General features: G+C 37.0%; 2 protein-coding genes across 8 annotated transcripts; one reads left to right on the top strand and one right to left on the bottom strand.

Moving 5' to 3' along the window:
• Positions 1 to 570: 570 nt before the first annotated feature.
• LOC122296141 (protein DENND6B) lies at positions 571 to 13735 on the bottom strand. Of its 7 annotated transcripts, none has more exons than XR_006238402.1 (5): positions 13391 to 13734; positions 11175 to 12949; positions 10799 to 10991; positions 1137 to 1538; positions 571 to 1050 (listed from the first exon to the last, which is right to left on the bottom strand). XR_006238402.1 is itself a non-coding variant. In XM_043105589.1 (5 exons), exons 2-4 carry the CDS (start codon positions 12782 to 12784, stop codon positions 1266 to 1268), a joined length of 2076 nt encoding a protein of 691 aa, XP_042961523.1. In that variant the 5' UTR covers positions 12785 to 12949; positions 13391 to 13735; the 3' UTR covers positions 571 to 1050; positions 1243 to 1265. The 7 variants fall into 7 exon arrangements, 5 of the variants coding, with proteins under 5 accessions (XP_042961523.1, XP_042961524.1, XP_042961522.1 ...); XR_006238403.1 differs by having other exon boundaries at positions 571 to 1043; XM_043105589.1 differs by having other exon boundaries at positions 1243 to 1538; positions 13391 to 13735.
• LOC122296142 lies at positions 1394 to 5042 on the top strand. The gene is made up of 3 exons (XM_043105593.1): positions 1394 to 1530; positions 3266 to 3390; positions 4758 to 5042. The coding sequence occupies exons 1-3, from the start codon at positions 1518 to 1520 to the stop codon at positions 4941 to 4943; spliced, it is 324 nt and encodes a 107-aa protein (XP_042961527.1). The 5' UTR covers positions 1394 to 1517; the 3' UTR covers positions 4944 to 5042.
• Positions 13736 to 14314: the final 579 nt, after the last annotated feature.

Below are 14314 nucleotides of genomic sequence, written 5' to 3'. Positions count from 1 at the left end.
GATTGAAAGTATTTCTCAATCCAAACAGCATCTAAATGAAATTGTAGAGCACCAGTCTATTGCTGGGGCAAGTCACCAATCTCATGCCGTGGAGGGGAGGAGAAGGAGAATGACAGGACCCAAGAAGAATTTGAGAGAATGGTACAGATTTTTGAGATATCCAAAGATCTCAACATTAGAAACAATCAAGAATGTCGCGTTCAGCCATCAATGCTAAATTAATAAAGATCTAAAGATTTATGGTGGAGATAAGATTTGCAAGTGGTCCTGTTTTCACAACTTCATTCATTTCTCCTCTCTCATGAGGGATGGAATCCCAGTACAATTGTAGCTTAAAGGTGTCTGCCATACAAACATAATAAAGAGTTTTGTTATTTACAAACACTTCTATTTCAAAAATATATCTTTTAGTTCTTAGGTTAATTACTTCCATTAAAACTTTAGGTCAATTTTTAACAATAATACAAACAAGAACTCAAAATATTTCCATATAAAAATGGTTTTTTATAGAATGGACAAATGAGATTCAAGAAGATATAAAAGAGAACACACGAAACGAGATTCAAGCGATTGAAGTTTATGAATACAAGTGAGGATATACTGATTAATTTAAATCTGATTGAGTTTCAATGTTATGTTGTTTCTGTCACTATTTCGATTAATGACAAACCATAGCAACCGAAACAATGCAGTGTAGCCATGCTGGAGTTTGCATTCTATGAATTCTAGGAACCAATGAAAGGCATATAGATCAAGTATATACCATATAGGAAACGGGTTTCATTTGTCATAATCTGAACACTAGTTAATGTTAAGCTATTGTACTTAAGTGGTAAACACCAACCCCACTAGAATTTTTGAAGCACTTGCAGTGAACTCCTTATCGGCCTGGACGCCCCCGGGATTAGCCGGACTTGTTTCCCGAATATTACCCGGTGCCAATAAATTACACAAAAAAATAAGATTTGTCTGTGGAGTTCCAAATATCTCAAGTGTGCTTGGGAAAAGGTGATTCAATGAAGAGTTTCGTGATTCTTGTGTATCTGTTTACTTGGAGACCACAAAGTTGAAATAATGATATTAGTGGTTAGCAATGATCTGATAAGGAATTTAGATTGTGTAGATTTCCATCTTACCTTGTAGATCATTTGTGCACAAAAGACAACTAATTTCAGTCTGATAATGAAGCTACAAAATAACCACACTTGCTGTCCTTTGGCAGCATGAGAAGTCCATCCATACCTTAGTCAATCAATTTCCCAGTATTATCTGGGTGAAGTGGAAGATACCACACCAACTTGTACCAATGGGCGACCGGGAAGTTTCGTAAGTTCAGAGCTTCCTTGTAGAAGAGCTGCTCTTTGTGGGTTGAAAAGCAGAAGCTGCTGCATGTCCTTAGGAAGCACTGAGAAAACCGTCCGTAGGTCTCCTTTCAGTTTCTGGCAAGATGATGCAGAGTCTGCACTGGCCCTTCCAGATTGCTGCAGCTGTGAAGATTGCATTTGGCAGGAACGTAAATGTACTGGCATGGTATATATCTTCATTACAAGAAAAACCAATCCACATCTAAGTATATTTCACATAAAGCAAAATGTAGTACTTTTGCCTAAATGAAAAATTTTATTTGCAAAGCCAAATGAATCATCCAGGCACATTGAGACTAATGATCCAAACATTAAAAGAGAAAGAAATCAAGAAACAAACAACAGATAAAATAAAGACCGTTGACATATTCACATGAACTGAACGATAAAAATTACCGCACTATTCACTATATAGCTGCTTGATAACGTTACAAATTTACAGTAACATATGGAACTTTGCACATCGAGCTCAATCATTTGTAGTACAAAGGAGAAACACTGTAAACTACTACCCATTTTGACAGTATCTACGGGTGTAGCAGTTCCTTAGAGACTGCCATTTATTTTGAACAATGAAGATGCAATTGATATTTACTTAGACTGGTAGGAACTGTAAGAAACAAAACTTCACTGCATACTCTCAACGCAATTATTATAAGCCAGATCCCCTTAAATGGACAATACAAACTTCTCTCTAAGCTACTCCTCAGAAGTCAACTCAACTTTATTCTATTTCTTTTACGTCCTCAACAATTACCTTCTCTTCATGTAGTTTTTACACCATTAGATGGCTACATATGTGTGCGCCATATTTCCCACGTACCGTTACCATATTGAAAGCCAAGTAAACTGCATTGAGTACTCTTGGGATTGGGTCACAAAAAGCAACAAAAGAGAAAATGACTACATATTATCTCTAAGTCTTCTCAAACCAGGGTAGAACTTATTAAAATGAGGAATAAATGAGTTCAGTTGGTAGGTTTGGACAGTGAGTTGAGTTGAGATGAGATGAAAGTTGAATAAAATATTGTAAAAATATAGTTTTTTAATATTTTTTTTGTTTTGGGATTTGAAAAGGTTTGAGTTTTTATTATATTTTGTTTGAAAGTTTGAAAAAATTATAATGATTAAATGAAATAAGTTGAGATCAACTCATTATCCAAGGCAATCTCCTGATCTCAAAAACTCACCTTTCCTAATTTAGCAAAATAGTGGTAGACCAACTTCTAGTGGTACAGCCGTGAACGAAAAGCTAAACTGCTTTAATGTTCACTTTGGCAACTTGAAACTTTTTCGGTATAGAGCTCACAACAAAAATGGATTGAGGCAATGCTTGAAAGATTTTAAAGGCTGAGTGAGTTATTACGCTACTGCACATGGGGTTTTCTTATCCAAGACCTTTTATAGATACCATAATGAAAGGATCATAGGAGTTTTCCACTAGGTATTGGGACCATATAGGATCATCCAATTCTTATAGATCAATCACCAAAATTCATGCATTATGTGTTAATGTATACAATTTAGGAATGTTTGTCTGTTACATGTGACTTTATTTCTCTGTTAATATTAGCTGTACACAAAATATATTTACCATGTATAGATGCTGAATATTAGTAACTGATAGATAATTTAGACTTTCCCAAGTATAGCATAATATTTACTTTCCTTGTAAAGCATTGGCTAATGGGAACCAAGATGGTCAGTTTTTCTGAAAAGCACTCTCCTTGTTTTCTTTGGTTTCTCGAGTTTGACATGGTATCAAGAGCAGGTTCGTAATTCTTGCCTGTTTTGAATTTTTTTTTTTTTTTTTTCGGGGGTGTTTCTTTGGGGATTTCAGCGCTGTCTGTTGCTGCTTTCTGGTTCCTGTGTTGATTTCGGCGCCTTATGTTGTCTCTCAGGTTCGGTTCTTGTTTCAGTGCCCTCTATTGCTACTTTCTGGATTTTGGCGCACATTTCTGGCTCTATTCTTGTTTCAGTGCCCTTTGTTCCTGGTTTGGCTTCAATTTCGGCCCTCTCTGTTGTGGTAATTTTTTTTTACGATTGTTTTGATTTTCTGGTCTGGGTTTTCCTTGGCACGTCTGTTTTTTTCGTGCTCGTCGCAGCAATCTTCTGGTGGGATAATTTATTCTCGGTTCCATCATGTCATCCAATAAATTAGACTCATTCCATATTCGTTATACTGGCAAAAATTATTCTGCTTAGGAGTTTCAGTTTCAATTATTTGTCAAAGGAAAAGAATTATGGGGTCATATTGATAAGAGCGATCCCGCACCTAGAAATATAGAGGCTTTGTCTAAGTGGGAGATCAAGGATGCTTGGGTTATAACCTGGATCCTTAGCTCAATCTAAGGCCTTACAAAACTACCGCTGACATGTGGAATTACCTTAACAATGTTTACAATCAAGATAACACGGTTAGGTGATTTCAATTGGAGTATGAGATGGCTAATTTCACACAAGGGAGTCTCTCCATTGATGAATATTTTTATGGTTTTCAAAGTCTTTGGGCTGACTATTCAGACATTGTTTATGCTAATGTTCCCTCTACCGCTCTCTCTGCTGTTCAAGCAATGCATGAAACAAGCAAGAGAGATCAATTCTTGATAAAGCTACGTTCTGATTTTGAAATTGCACGTTCTAATCTGATGAATTGTCATCCTGTACCCTCTTTGGATGCTTGTTTGAGTGAACTTCTTCATGAGGAGCAGCGTATAGTAACTCAGGCTGCCATGGAACATCGGGCTACTGTCACTGCTCCTGTTACTGTGGCTTATGCAGCACAAGGGAGGAATAAGGGTCGAGACGTGTGTTGTCCAGTGCCATAGCTGTAAAGCCTTTGGTCATATTGCTCAGGATTGTCCCTAGAAGTTCTGTAATTACTACAAGAAATAGAGTCATATCATCTTCGCTTGTCCCATTCAACCTGAGCGAAAGCAGGGTACTACTTATCATGCCTCCGCTGGTGCCTCTAGTTCTGCTGCATTGCCTGCCGCCTCGGAGGTTGTTCCTATTCCTCCTCCTATAGCCATCGCAAACCCAACCACACTCACTCTTGAAATGGTACAACAGATGATACTTTTTGCTTTTTCTACTTTTGGGCTCTCAAGTAGTCATACAATTCCCTCTAAGCCATGGTATTTTAACTCTGGAGCCTCTAACCATATGACAAATACTGTTAATCCTCTTTCCAATGTCAGAAATTAGGATGGAAACTTAAAAATTAACACCGCTGATGTCAGTTCTCTGCCTATCGGCGCTGTTGGTGATCTTTCTCCTTCCTTGACTGATGTTTTTGTGTCTTCTGATCTCTTCACAAACCTTATTTTTGTTGGTCAATTGGTTGATCATAATTGTAATGTCTATTTCTCTCGTTCTGGTTGTGTTGTGCAGGATCAAGTGTATGGGAAGATGATTGCGAGTGGACCTAAAGTGGGACGGCTCTTTCCTCTACACATTACTCCTTCCACAATTATCCCTAATTTTCCTTTACTTTCTTTGCTTGTAATGTTGTTAGTCCTAGAAATAAGATGTGGCATAGACGTCACCCAAACTCAGACTACTTCGTACTTTGTTTAATTCTAGTTTATTGGAAAATAAAGCATGTTCTTCTCTTGATCTTTCTTTTGATAGTACAACATGCAAACTTGGCAAAAGTAAAGTTCTACATTTTCCTCATCATGCATCTCGTGCCTCACAATGTTTCGATATTATTCATAGTGATGTTTGGGGGATTACACATGTTGTTTCTCATGTGCATTATAAGTACTTTGTTACTTTCATTGATGACTTTAGTCGTTTTACTTGGATTTACTTTCTTCAGGCTAAGGTAGAAGTTTTTCCGTATTTAAGTGATTCCTTGCTTTCTTGAGACTCAATTCTATGCCTGCATCAAGGTCTTACGATCTGATCCTAGAGGAAAATACATGTCTAATGAGTTTTAGGACTTTCTTTGAAGCAAAGGGATCATCTCTCAACGTTTTGTCCTTCAACACCGCAACAAAATGGTATTGCTGAGAGGAAAAATCGTCACCTTCTTGATGTGGTAAGAACCCCTTTTACTTGAATTATCCATTCCTTCTCGTTTTTTGTGTGAAGCGCTTTCTACTTCGGTTCATTTGAACAATCGCTTACCCTCTCCTACGTTAAATCATGTTTCTCATTTCTTTAACTTGTTTGGCCATTCTCCATATTCTGATCTTCATGCATTTGGTTGTGTTTGCTTTGTGCATCTCCCTACTCATGAACGACATAAACTAACTGCTCAATCTGTTGAGTGTGCTTTTCTTGGTTATGCTATCCCTCAAAAGGGTTATGTTTGTTATGATCCCCATGCTCGTCATATAAGGGTTTCTAGGAATGTGGTATTCTTTGAAAATCAATATTTCTTTTCATCTCATGTTGAGCTACCATCTCCATCTTTATCTCTTCTGCCTAGCTTTTCTTATTCCCCAGCAATTGTGGAAAGGTTCAAACCTGGTTTTGTGCATGAAAAATGTAGTCAACATGAGTCTAGTTCCATTTTCTCAGTGCCCCTCCAGATCTTAACCTGGCACTTGATCCTACTCCTGCTTCCACAACTCTTCACCGGTCTACTAGTCCTTCTCAACCCCTTGATCAGTATGGTTTTTCCTCCCCCATCTCTCTTGTAGCTACTTTATCCTCTATTTCCATTCCCTCTTTACTACAACCAGGCCATGGAACTTGAGTGTTGGCAAAATGCAATGCAAGCAAAACTTCAAGCACTTGAAGAAAATCACACTTGGGATATTGTTCCTTGTCCTTCTACAATCAAACCTATTGGGAGTAAATGGGTTCTCTCCGTAAAACTTCGTTCTAATGGCTCTTTGGACTGGTACAAAGCTCGCCTTGTAGCTCTAGGTAACAAATAGGAATATAGGATTGACTATGAGGAGACATTTGCTCCTGTTGCCAAAATGACCACAGTTTGAACCATCTTAGCTATTGCCGCTTCACAGTCGTGGCAACTGCATCAGATGGATGTGAAGAACGCCTTTGTTCATGGTGATCTCCAAGAAAAGATCTACATGAAGCTTCCATCTGGTATGACTACTTCTCCTCATGATGTCTGTAAGTTAAAGCATTCTCTATATGGGCTCGAGCATCCTCCTCGAGCTAGGTTTGAGAAGTTTCTTAGTACACTTCTTACCTTCAGCTTTATACAAAGTCAGTATGATTCTCCTCTCTTCTTCCACTAGTCTACGGCGGGTATAGTCCTTCTTTTGGTTTATGTGGATGATATTTGCTTGCAACTTTCCATACGAAAGATCTAGGCCAGCTCACATACTTCTTGGGAATGGAAGTTCATCATCGGGCCAATGGTATTATCTTAAACTAGCATAAGTATATTCAAGATCTTATCACATTGGCTGGTTTAAAAGACACTTCTTCTGTTGATGAAGGGGATCTTCTGGATGATCCTACTCTTTATCGGCGCTTGGTTGGGAGTCTTATCTACTTGACAACTACTTGACCGGATATCTCATTTGCCGTTCATCAGGTCAGCCAGTTTATGTCTTCTCCTTCGCACTTTCATCTTGCTGCAGTTCACCGCATTATCCGCTATCTTCGAGGGTCACCTACTCACGGGTTATTCTTTCCTACAGGCTCATCTCTTCAATTTGTTGCCTATAGTGATGCGGATTGGGCTAGGTGTCCGAATACACGTCGATCTACTACAGGTTGGTGTATGTTTTTAGGTGATGCCTTAATTTCTTGGAAATGTAAGAAACAAGATCGTGTTTCTAAATCATCTACTAAGGCTGAGTATCGTGCTGTGTCTACTGCTTGTTCTGAAATTTTATGGTTACGTGGTCTTCTAGAGGAGCTTGGGTTTCATCAAACTAATTCTACCCCTCTTCATGCTGATAACATTAGTGCTATTCAGATCACAAACAATCTCGTCTTCCATGAACACACAACAAATTGCGGTTGATTGTCATTCTATCTGAGATACCTTGGAGAGTTGGGTGATATCTCTTCCTTACATTTCTTCTGCTCTCCAAGTGGCCGATGTCTTCACCAAAGCAATGACTGGACAATGGCATCAATTCCTTGTTGGCAAATTGTTGCTGGTTGACTTACCAGCATCAATTTGAGGGGGGATGTTAGTGTATACAATTTAGGAATGTTTGGCTGTTACATGTGACTTTATTTTTCTATTAATATTAGCTGTACTCAAAATATATTTACAATGTATAGATGCTGAATATTAGGAACTGATAGATAATTTGGACTTTCCCATGTATAGCATGATATTTACTTTCCTTGTAAAGCATTGGCTAATAGCCTGGATAATGAGAGATGGCTGAACCGAGATGGTCAGTTTTTCCGAAAAGCACTCTTCTTGTTTTCTTGGTTTCTCGAGTTTGACATTATGCACATCTTCATCCTCAGGGACATCATCTTAAATCTCATAAATTCATGCACACAACGTTAATTTGGGAACAATTTCTCAATTATGTTTGGTGTATATTATTCTAAAATTTAATATTAGGAGTCTTTATTAGTGCCAAATTAAGAGTATTAGACAGAGGGGCTTAAGTAAGACTCAATGACTACACAAATATTGCTCATTGGATTCAAAATTCAAATCCGATTAAGGTAATTATGAGTGTTTTATGTCATTGAAGACATTTTCCTAGACTGTTCCTCTCTCCCTTCCTCTTCTTCTTTAGGCAAAATTGTTAACATTCACGTCACTTTGCACATAACTTCTGAACAGCAGCATATTATCTCCTTTTCTTCTTCTTTACATCCCCAAACCAAGCCCTTTCCCAAATACAGCTGCAGAGCTATCAAAAATTTTGCCTTCAGAAAATAGTGCTTATGCTAAAATTATAATTTCAAGTTCTTAATCCACAGATTCCCCCAACTGTAAGCGGACCAAAAGCACATGTAGACAGATTTTCTCTAGTTATCCTGCATCAGTTTGGTATCAGAGATAAAAATCCAATCCTCCTTCAACTGAAATCTTGATTTTCTTCCTATGAACTCACAAACATTGAACTTGTTTCCTAATTCAACATTCTCAAGGAAGATCAGAAGAATAGTAAAGGAAAAAAAAAAAAAGGGGCTTCAAGGCAAAGTGGGAATTGTTAAAACCACTTTGGAGGAAATGAAGTAATGAAAACTGCAGTTGGAATAGCACTTGTCGGTAAATATTTCAAAAAATATTTTGCAAAGCAAGAACTGACTCTTCTTGTTCATCATCATAAGAAACAGTTCTAGAAATTTCACAAAAGCAAGGCTATGATGTTAAAAGTGATGCTGCAAAGGACCAGCAAGAAAAATTGGAAGTGATGGCAATGCCTTATTCAATCGCTATATGAAAATCATAAGGTTAAAATTTTAGCTGTAATGAAGAGTTTAAATAATTCACGGTGATGGAGATTATAAAGGTGCAAGACAAACAGAACATTGGCTGTAAAGATGTCAAATGTCAACATTGTTGCTTCCCAAAGCAAAGTAATAGTCCATGTATGTTCCAAGTTCAAAGATTCTTGTAACTTGGCACTTCAAAACTAATGACTAAGATTCTACCAATAGAAGATAATGATGCAGGCATGTAAAGGAAAGTCGAGTTAATGTAATTTTCAGTTTTAGCACTTGAAAAATTTCTTGTGTGGTGCTCACAGATAACAACAGATTGACATGAGTCATATAAGGTTTTAGGGTTAAAATAGCTTTTATTAATTTGTGAGTTGTGTTGGTTTCAATATTATTATACAATTTCTAATAGTATTAAGAGTCTTTTATGGGTTTTCCTGAAAATTTCCTTGCTAGTCAAACTAGGATTCCTAGTCCTAGAAGTCATTGGGTCTATATAATTAATATTCCATCATAATTATAATAAGAAATTGATTGATGGGATTATCAGTATTTGTGAAATACATAATTTACGAAAGAACAACTTCGTTCTCGTTGAGCCACATCATCCATTCTTATGTTAAATGACAATAAATTTGGTCGTTTAAATTTAAAATAATTTGCAAGGTCATGCCAAAAATTAGACAACTTGGAATTTTAAAGATCTAGAACATTTTGTCTTCTTTCCCATATAACAATTCATCTTCTTTCTGTTATATCTAAGTTATTATGATTAGTAATTGAAGGTCACATTCAAACAACTTCAAAATCAAGTTGTAAACATATTTTAAAAAATAGAATAGACTGATAAAAAGAAAATAATAGAATTGATAATTAACAATTTTACCCGTGTAACACAAGAGTGCACAGCATTACTTATAAAAAAAAACACACGCAAGGGTGTGCAACTAGTTTTATTAATATTGAAAGCATGCATTTCTAAAGTCATCTTCACCTTTTCCTTCTTTATACCTCCAAATCAAGCCATTCTCCTTACTTATCAAAACCCACATACTTCTTTTACCAAATAGCTTCCAAATAACAATTTTCTTCAAGAATAGCGGTTTTGCTAGTATTCTCCATTATTTTCGAATCCAAGTCAATCTTTTAAACCATAACTTTATTTCCCTAAAATTCTAACCCTAGATCCACAAATGCTCCTGAATGTGACGCAAGCTAGGGTTTGTGCAAATTACTATCCAATCCAAGCCGAGGTCTTCAACCTGAGATTGGTAATTGGGGCTCAGGTTTCAACAAACTCGTACCAAAAGGATGTTTGAGGAGCTAAGGGAGCTACAGGGTGTGTCTATGTGTGTATATATATATATTTTTATATATGCACACACATACTCCTTCCACCTTCCACTTATGAATGCATGCAGTGAAGAGGCATAATGACTGAGTTAAGCAGTGACTACATATATATTCACCCGTTCCTCTGACCACTCATCCTCTCTCCCAGTCCCCTTTTTTCTTTTTTTGGTTGCTCTCCACTCGAGACCATTGCTTGAGAATCAAATTTACCTACCGCCTCTCTCCCATCTTTTAGTTATTTATTCTTTATTACCATCTTTAAAAAATGCCATGTTTATAGGCATCACAAGGTGGAAGCTTGAAGGAGAGAGATTGATAACATCAAAGTTAACTTGGCATTCAATGATGCTTTGAAATTCAAAGCAAATGCATCGACTCCTCCTTAGCCCAACATTATTATATACTTCCACTTGAATCATTCAATTACTTGGATGACAAGTTGAAAAATTAGTCGCTATACCATTAATTAATAAATCATCTTTCAGATCTTAATCCTTACTGCAGTAACAACGAACACTTTATCCCCGTTCTTCTACCACTCCCATGAAAAGATCACTGCTCCCTTATTATGATCAGAGTTCATAGAATGTAATTTTTTAACATTAAGGTGCTTTCTTGAAAGCTGCAAATGCCTATTTAAGGGTTTGCAGAGACATCATGATTTACTCCAAGTCTGGAGAATATCTGAACAATAAAGCAGAATATAGAATATTATCTCAGAAGGGAAGTACCTGTAGTTCTTCAAGAAGATGCCTTTCAATAGCATTAAATGAGTCTACAATTTCCAACTCAGACATTTTAGATATGAACTGCTGTATGTCGGTCTTCATCCTTGCCTGTCTCCACAGTTTATGTTGTTCTTGTTCAGCAACAGCACGCCTTCTTTGAAACCATGGCATGAAGTTGGAACCTTTCAAAAACCGCCTGACAGAAATATAAAGCATCTCAATCTCAGAAAAAATGAAATTGATAGATTAAGTTGACAAAAGTAACCAACTAGAGGTTTGCACAAAAGAATCACTTCCATATGTGATGATAACAATACATAAGAAGGTTTGGGGAGGGAGATAGGTAGCAAACAATGTAGCTGTGGTTAACAATAATTACCTGTATAGATCCATCCAATTAGACTTCATTCTCTTCGACAAGAACTTCCCTGGGCCCCTTGCAGACAAACTTGCAAGAAATTCATCAGCATTAAATGGAGAGAGAGGGGGAGGGTCAACAAATGGCGAAGAGCCTTCTGAAGGTGTCTTACTCCTAAAATATGGACCGAAAGGGGCCAAAAAGTTTGTAGTGAGTTCCAAGAAATGCCGCCGCAATATCTCATTGTTAACAAGTGACATTGACTCCTCAACCCTAGGGGACATGCCAGCATCTATAAGCCTATTCAAGATAGAAGTGTCCGGCTTCGTTGTTGCAGCATAAGTGCTCCAAATAGCTTCCTTATGTTCCGTCATAAGACAAAGGGGACCATCTCTTCTCAACTTCACAGCACTTAACAAATTTGAAGGAGAAAACCGCTTCAAGGAAAGCTGTTGAAGACCAAATGCTTGGGATCTAACAGAAATTTTGCCACTAGAAGACCTTGCTGCAAGATTAGGCTGGTTTGAGTTGGTAGGGCTTCCAACTGAAACAATGTGAGGGATGTTACGAAGAGCTTTAAGGAAAAAGAGGTTTGTCACACCCAAAACCATTGGAGGAAAAATGTCTCCTTCTTGAAGTGAGTTCAAGTGTGCAAATACAGGATCATGGATGGTAAAATAAGGCCTAAAATCAACACTATATAGTAGTGGTGCAACCAAACTCACAAGACTGGCTACAGCCTCACAACATTGGGGAGGCGTTGGTGCAATGATGAGAATAGGCTCACCAATGAGTAACAACTCCCACAACACCCAAAGCTGCAATAGAAGCCCCCGAAATGTACCAAAAATATCGGAATCATGGAAAAGACCCTGGGGTACTGACTGGTTATTAGGAAGTAAAGGAGCCATAAAGGAAACAGACTCTTCAAAAAACATTCCACTTTTCAAGGGCAAGCTATGAGCAGGTGGCAAGCTCACTTTAAGCATGGCATTCCCTATTGGAAGCTCCATTAGCTGACCTGGTACAGGAGCAGGCCACAATGAAACATAAGCAGCGATATGCTCAAGAGCTTTCTTTCCAATATCAAAATACAACGGACCCATGATTTGTAACAAGGGTTTAAACACACTTGAATAAGGACTGAGAGACAAAATTACCACAGACTTCTGTTCCCCACCTCGCTTTAGCCTCTCATCATGTCTCTGTCTATTAAAAACATAACCATACATATATCTTGAAGCTTTATTGTTATTTCTCGTATTGGATCTTCTGAGATTTCTTATGTCCATGTTCTTTGGAGATAACTCCTTATCAACTGCTGTGTTCTCGGAGGAAGAAACATTAGCCAACTGAGAATCACCCCTTCTTCGAAACCGAAAAAAGAAGATACAGTCATGAATACTTGAGCGATTCTGGTGCTGGGAAACAGAATCCGGGAATGAACTCAAGGCAATTTCAAGTTCCTCATCTTGTGTAAGACAGTCAGGTGGGTAACACTCTTCAATAAGCTGACCCTGCTCAAGATCAAATCTAATAATACAAAAGGCCACAACCCATTGCTGCAGCGATTCAGGATTGAGTTTTGGACTAAGTTCTGTCTTCACTGTAAATGAAGGAGATCGACTCATTTTCAAAAGTTTCAATCCTGACTTTCAATCGCAATTATCTTCAGCCATGATTTCCATTCAAAATTACAAAGATTCTCATAGGTCGAAAACACCAATGTCAAACTTTCCCAGTTAAAAATTTATAAGTTTTCTCCACGTCAAGACTTGCAATCACGAAATCAAAGCCTAACAAAGAAAAATACAGAAAAATACATTTATATGCAGATAGGAAAAAAAATTAAAATAATAAAGAATTATAAAAACAAAACCCCACAAACAAGGAAATTCATGCGGAGTGACAAAAATGCTTAATTGAAAAGGCAGAAGGAAATAAAGGAAAGGAAGCAACTTGAAATTCTTTCACGTTGAATTCTCATCAATCGAGGCCATAGAATCTAAAAGCTCAGCTTATCAAAGCAAATCAACTATTTGCATTACTTAAGGTTTAAAATTCTCTCTGTGACTAGTACTTCAGGTTTACAAACTTACATTAATCAGAAAACCACAAAACACAAGAATCGTTCCATTTCTCCACAACCAAACAAAGTATACAGCAGTCACGACAAAGTATACAGCAGTCACGGTTCTAATTCAGAGAGATCTGTACGCGGATTATCGGCATTTTACCTGAACTTAATAACCCGGAAACAGCTCTTGCACGGACCAATCTGGATCGGCAAGAATCGGGTACCTCGATTAGTGAAAAAACAGATGGGTATCCATGAAAAATAAGAACATTTGAAGCGAATGAGATTTTTTGTGGGTTGGATATAAGAAGAGAAGGCTTCTGAGTCTCGGGTTGCTTTCTAGCTGTACAAATTGGAGGTAAAGTACAGATTTTGATTCCGATTACAGGAATTTTCATATGGAAAACTACCTATTAAGGTCTCTTTCCTATCCGACTCTGCCTTGATCGGGAAAGGAAGTGTGCTGTTTCTCAATCTGTTTTATCTTGCAAATGTTAGCCGTACTAATTTTTTTTTTTTTTTTTTTTCACCCTAACCTTCGTAGATAAACTAAGGGGTTATATGGTACAAAATTAAATCTAAATCATTAACAATTATTTCAAAATAAACAAATACAATACCAATAGAATAATAATAATAATAATAATAATAATAAAAATATCTGAAATTAAAAATTGGCTCTCATTCTATTGAGAGAAAGTCGTTTAAAGCGATTTTTATTTAGTCTGATAAATATACTATTTGACTGAGACTAAAAGTCACAGTGAAACAATATGTATTGCATCTTGTTTGTTTGAACTGACTATAAAAATCTTTTACGACTACTTTATCTTGATTATTGGGTAAGAAAACAGGAACATAAAAATGCAACAACTAAAGGATGCGTTGATACGTCGGCATTGGAACATAGGAATGAGAAATGTTTGTCATAAAATTGCAAAGCAGTAATGTGACTGCAAGTTCTTACAAATAGGTTAGGAGTTTAATTTGATAATGAGAAATGTTTTAGCCATAAAATTTTTTTGTAAAAATAAATCTATAAACTAATATGATTTGATGTGATATAATATAATAAAATTATTTT

Source organism: Carya illinoinensis, chromosome 15 (assembly GCF_018687715.1).
Source record: "Carya illinoinensis cultivar Pawnee chromosome 15, C.illinoinensisPawnee_v1, whole genome shotgun sequence".
NCBI classification, from domain to species: domain Eukaryota; kingdom Viridiplantae; phylum Streptophyta; class Magnoliopsida; order Fagales; family Juglandaceae; genus Carya; species Carya illinoinensis.
The sequence above is the reverse complement of the archived record's forward strand: the minus strand, read 5'-3'. Positions and strand labels throughout refer to the sequence as shown.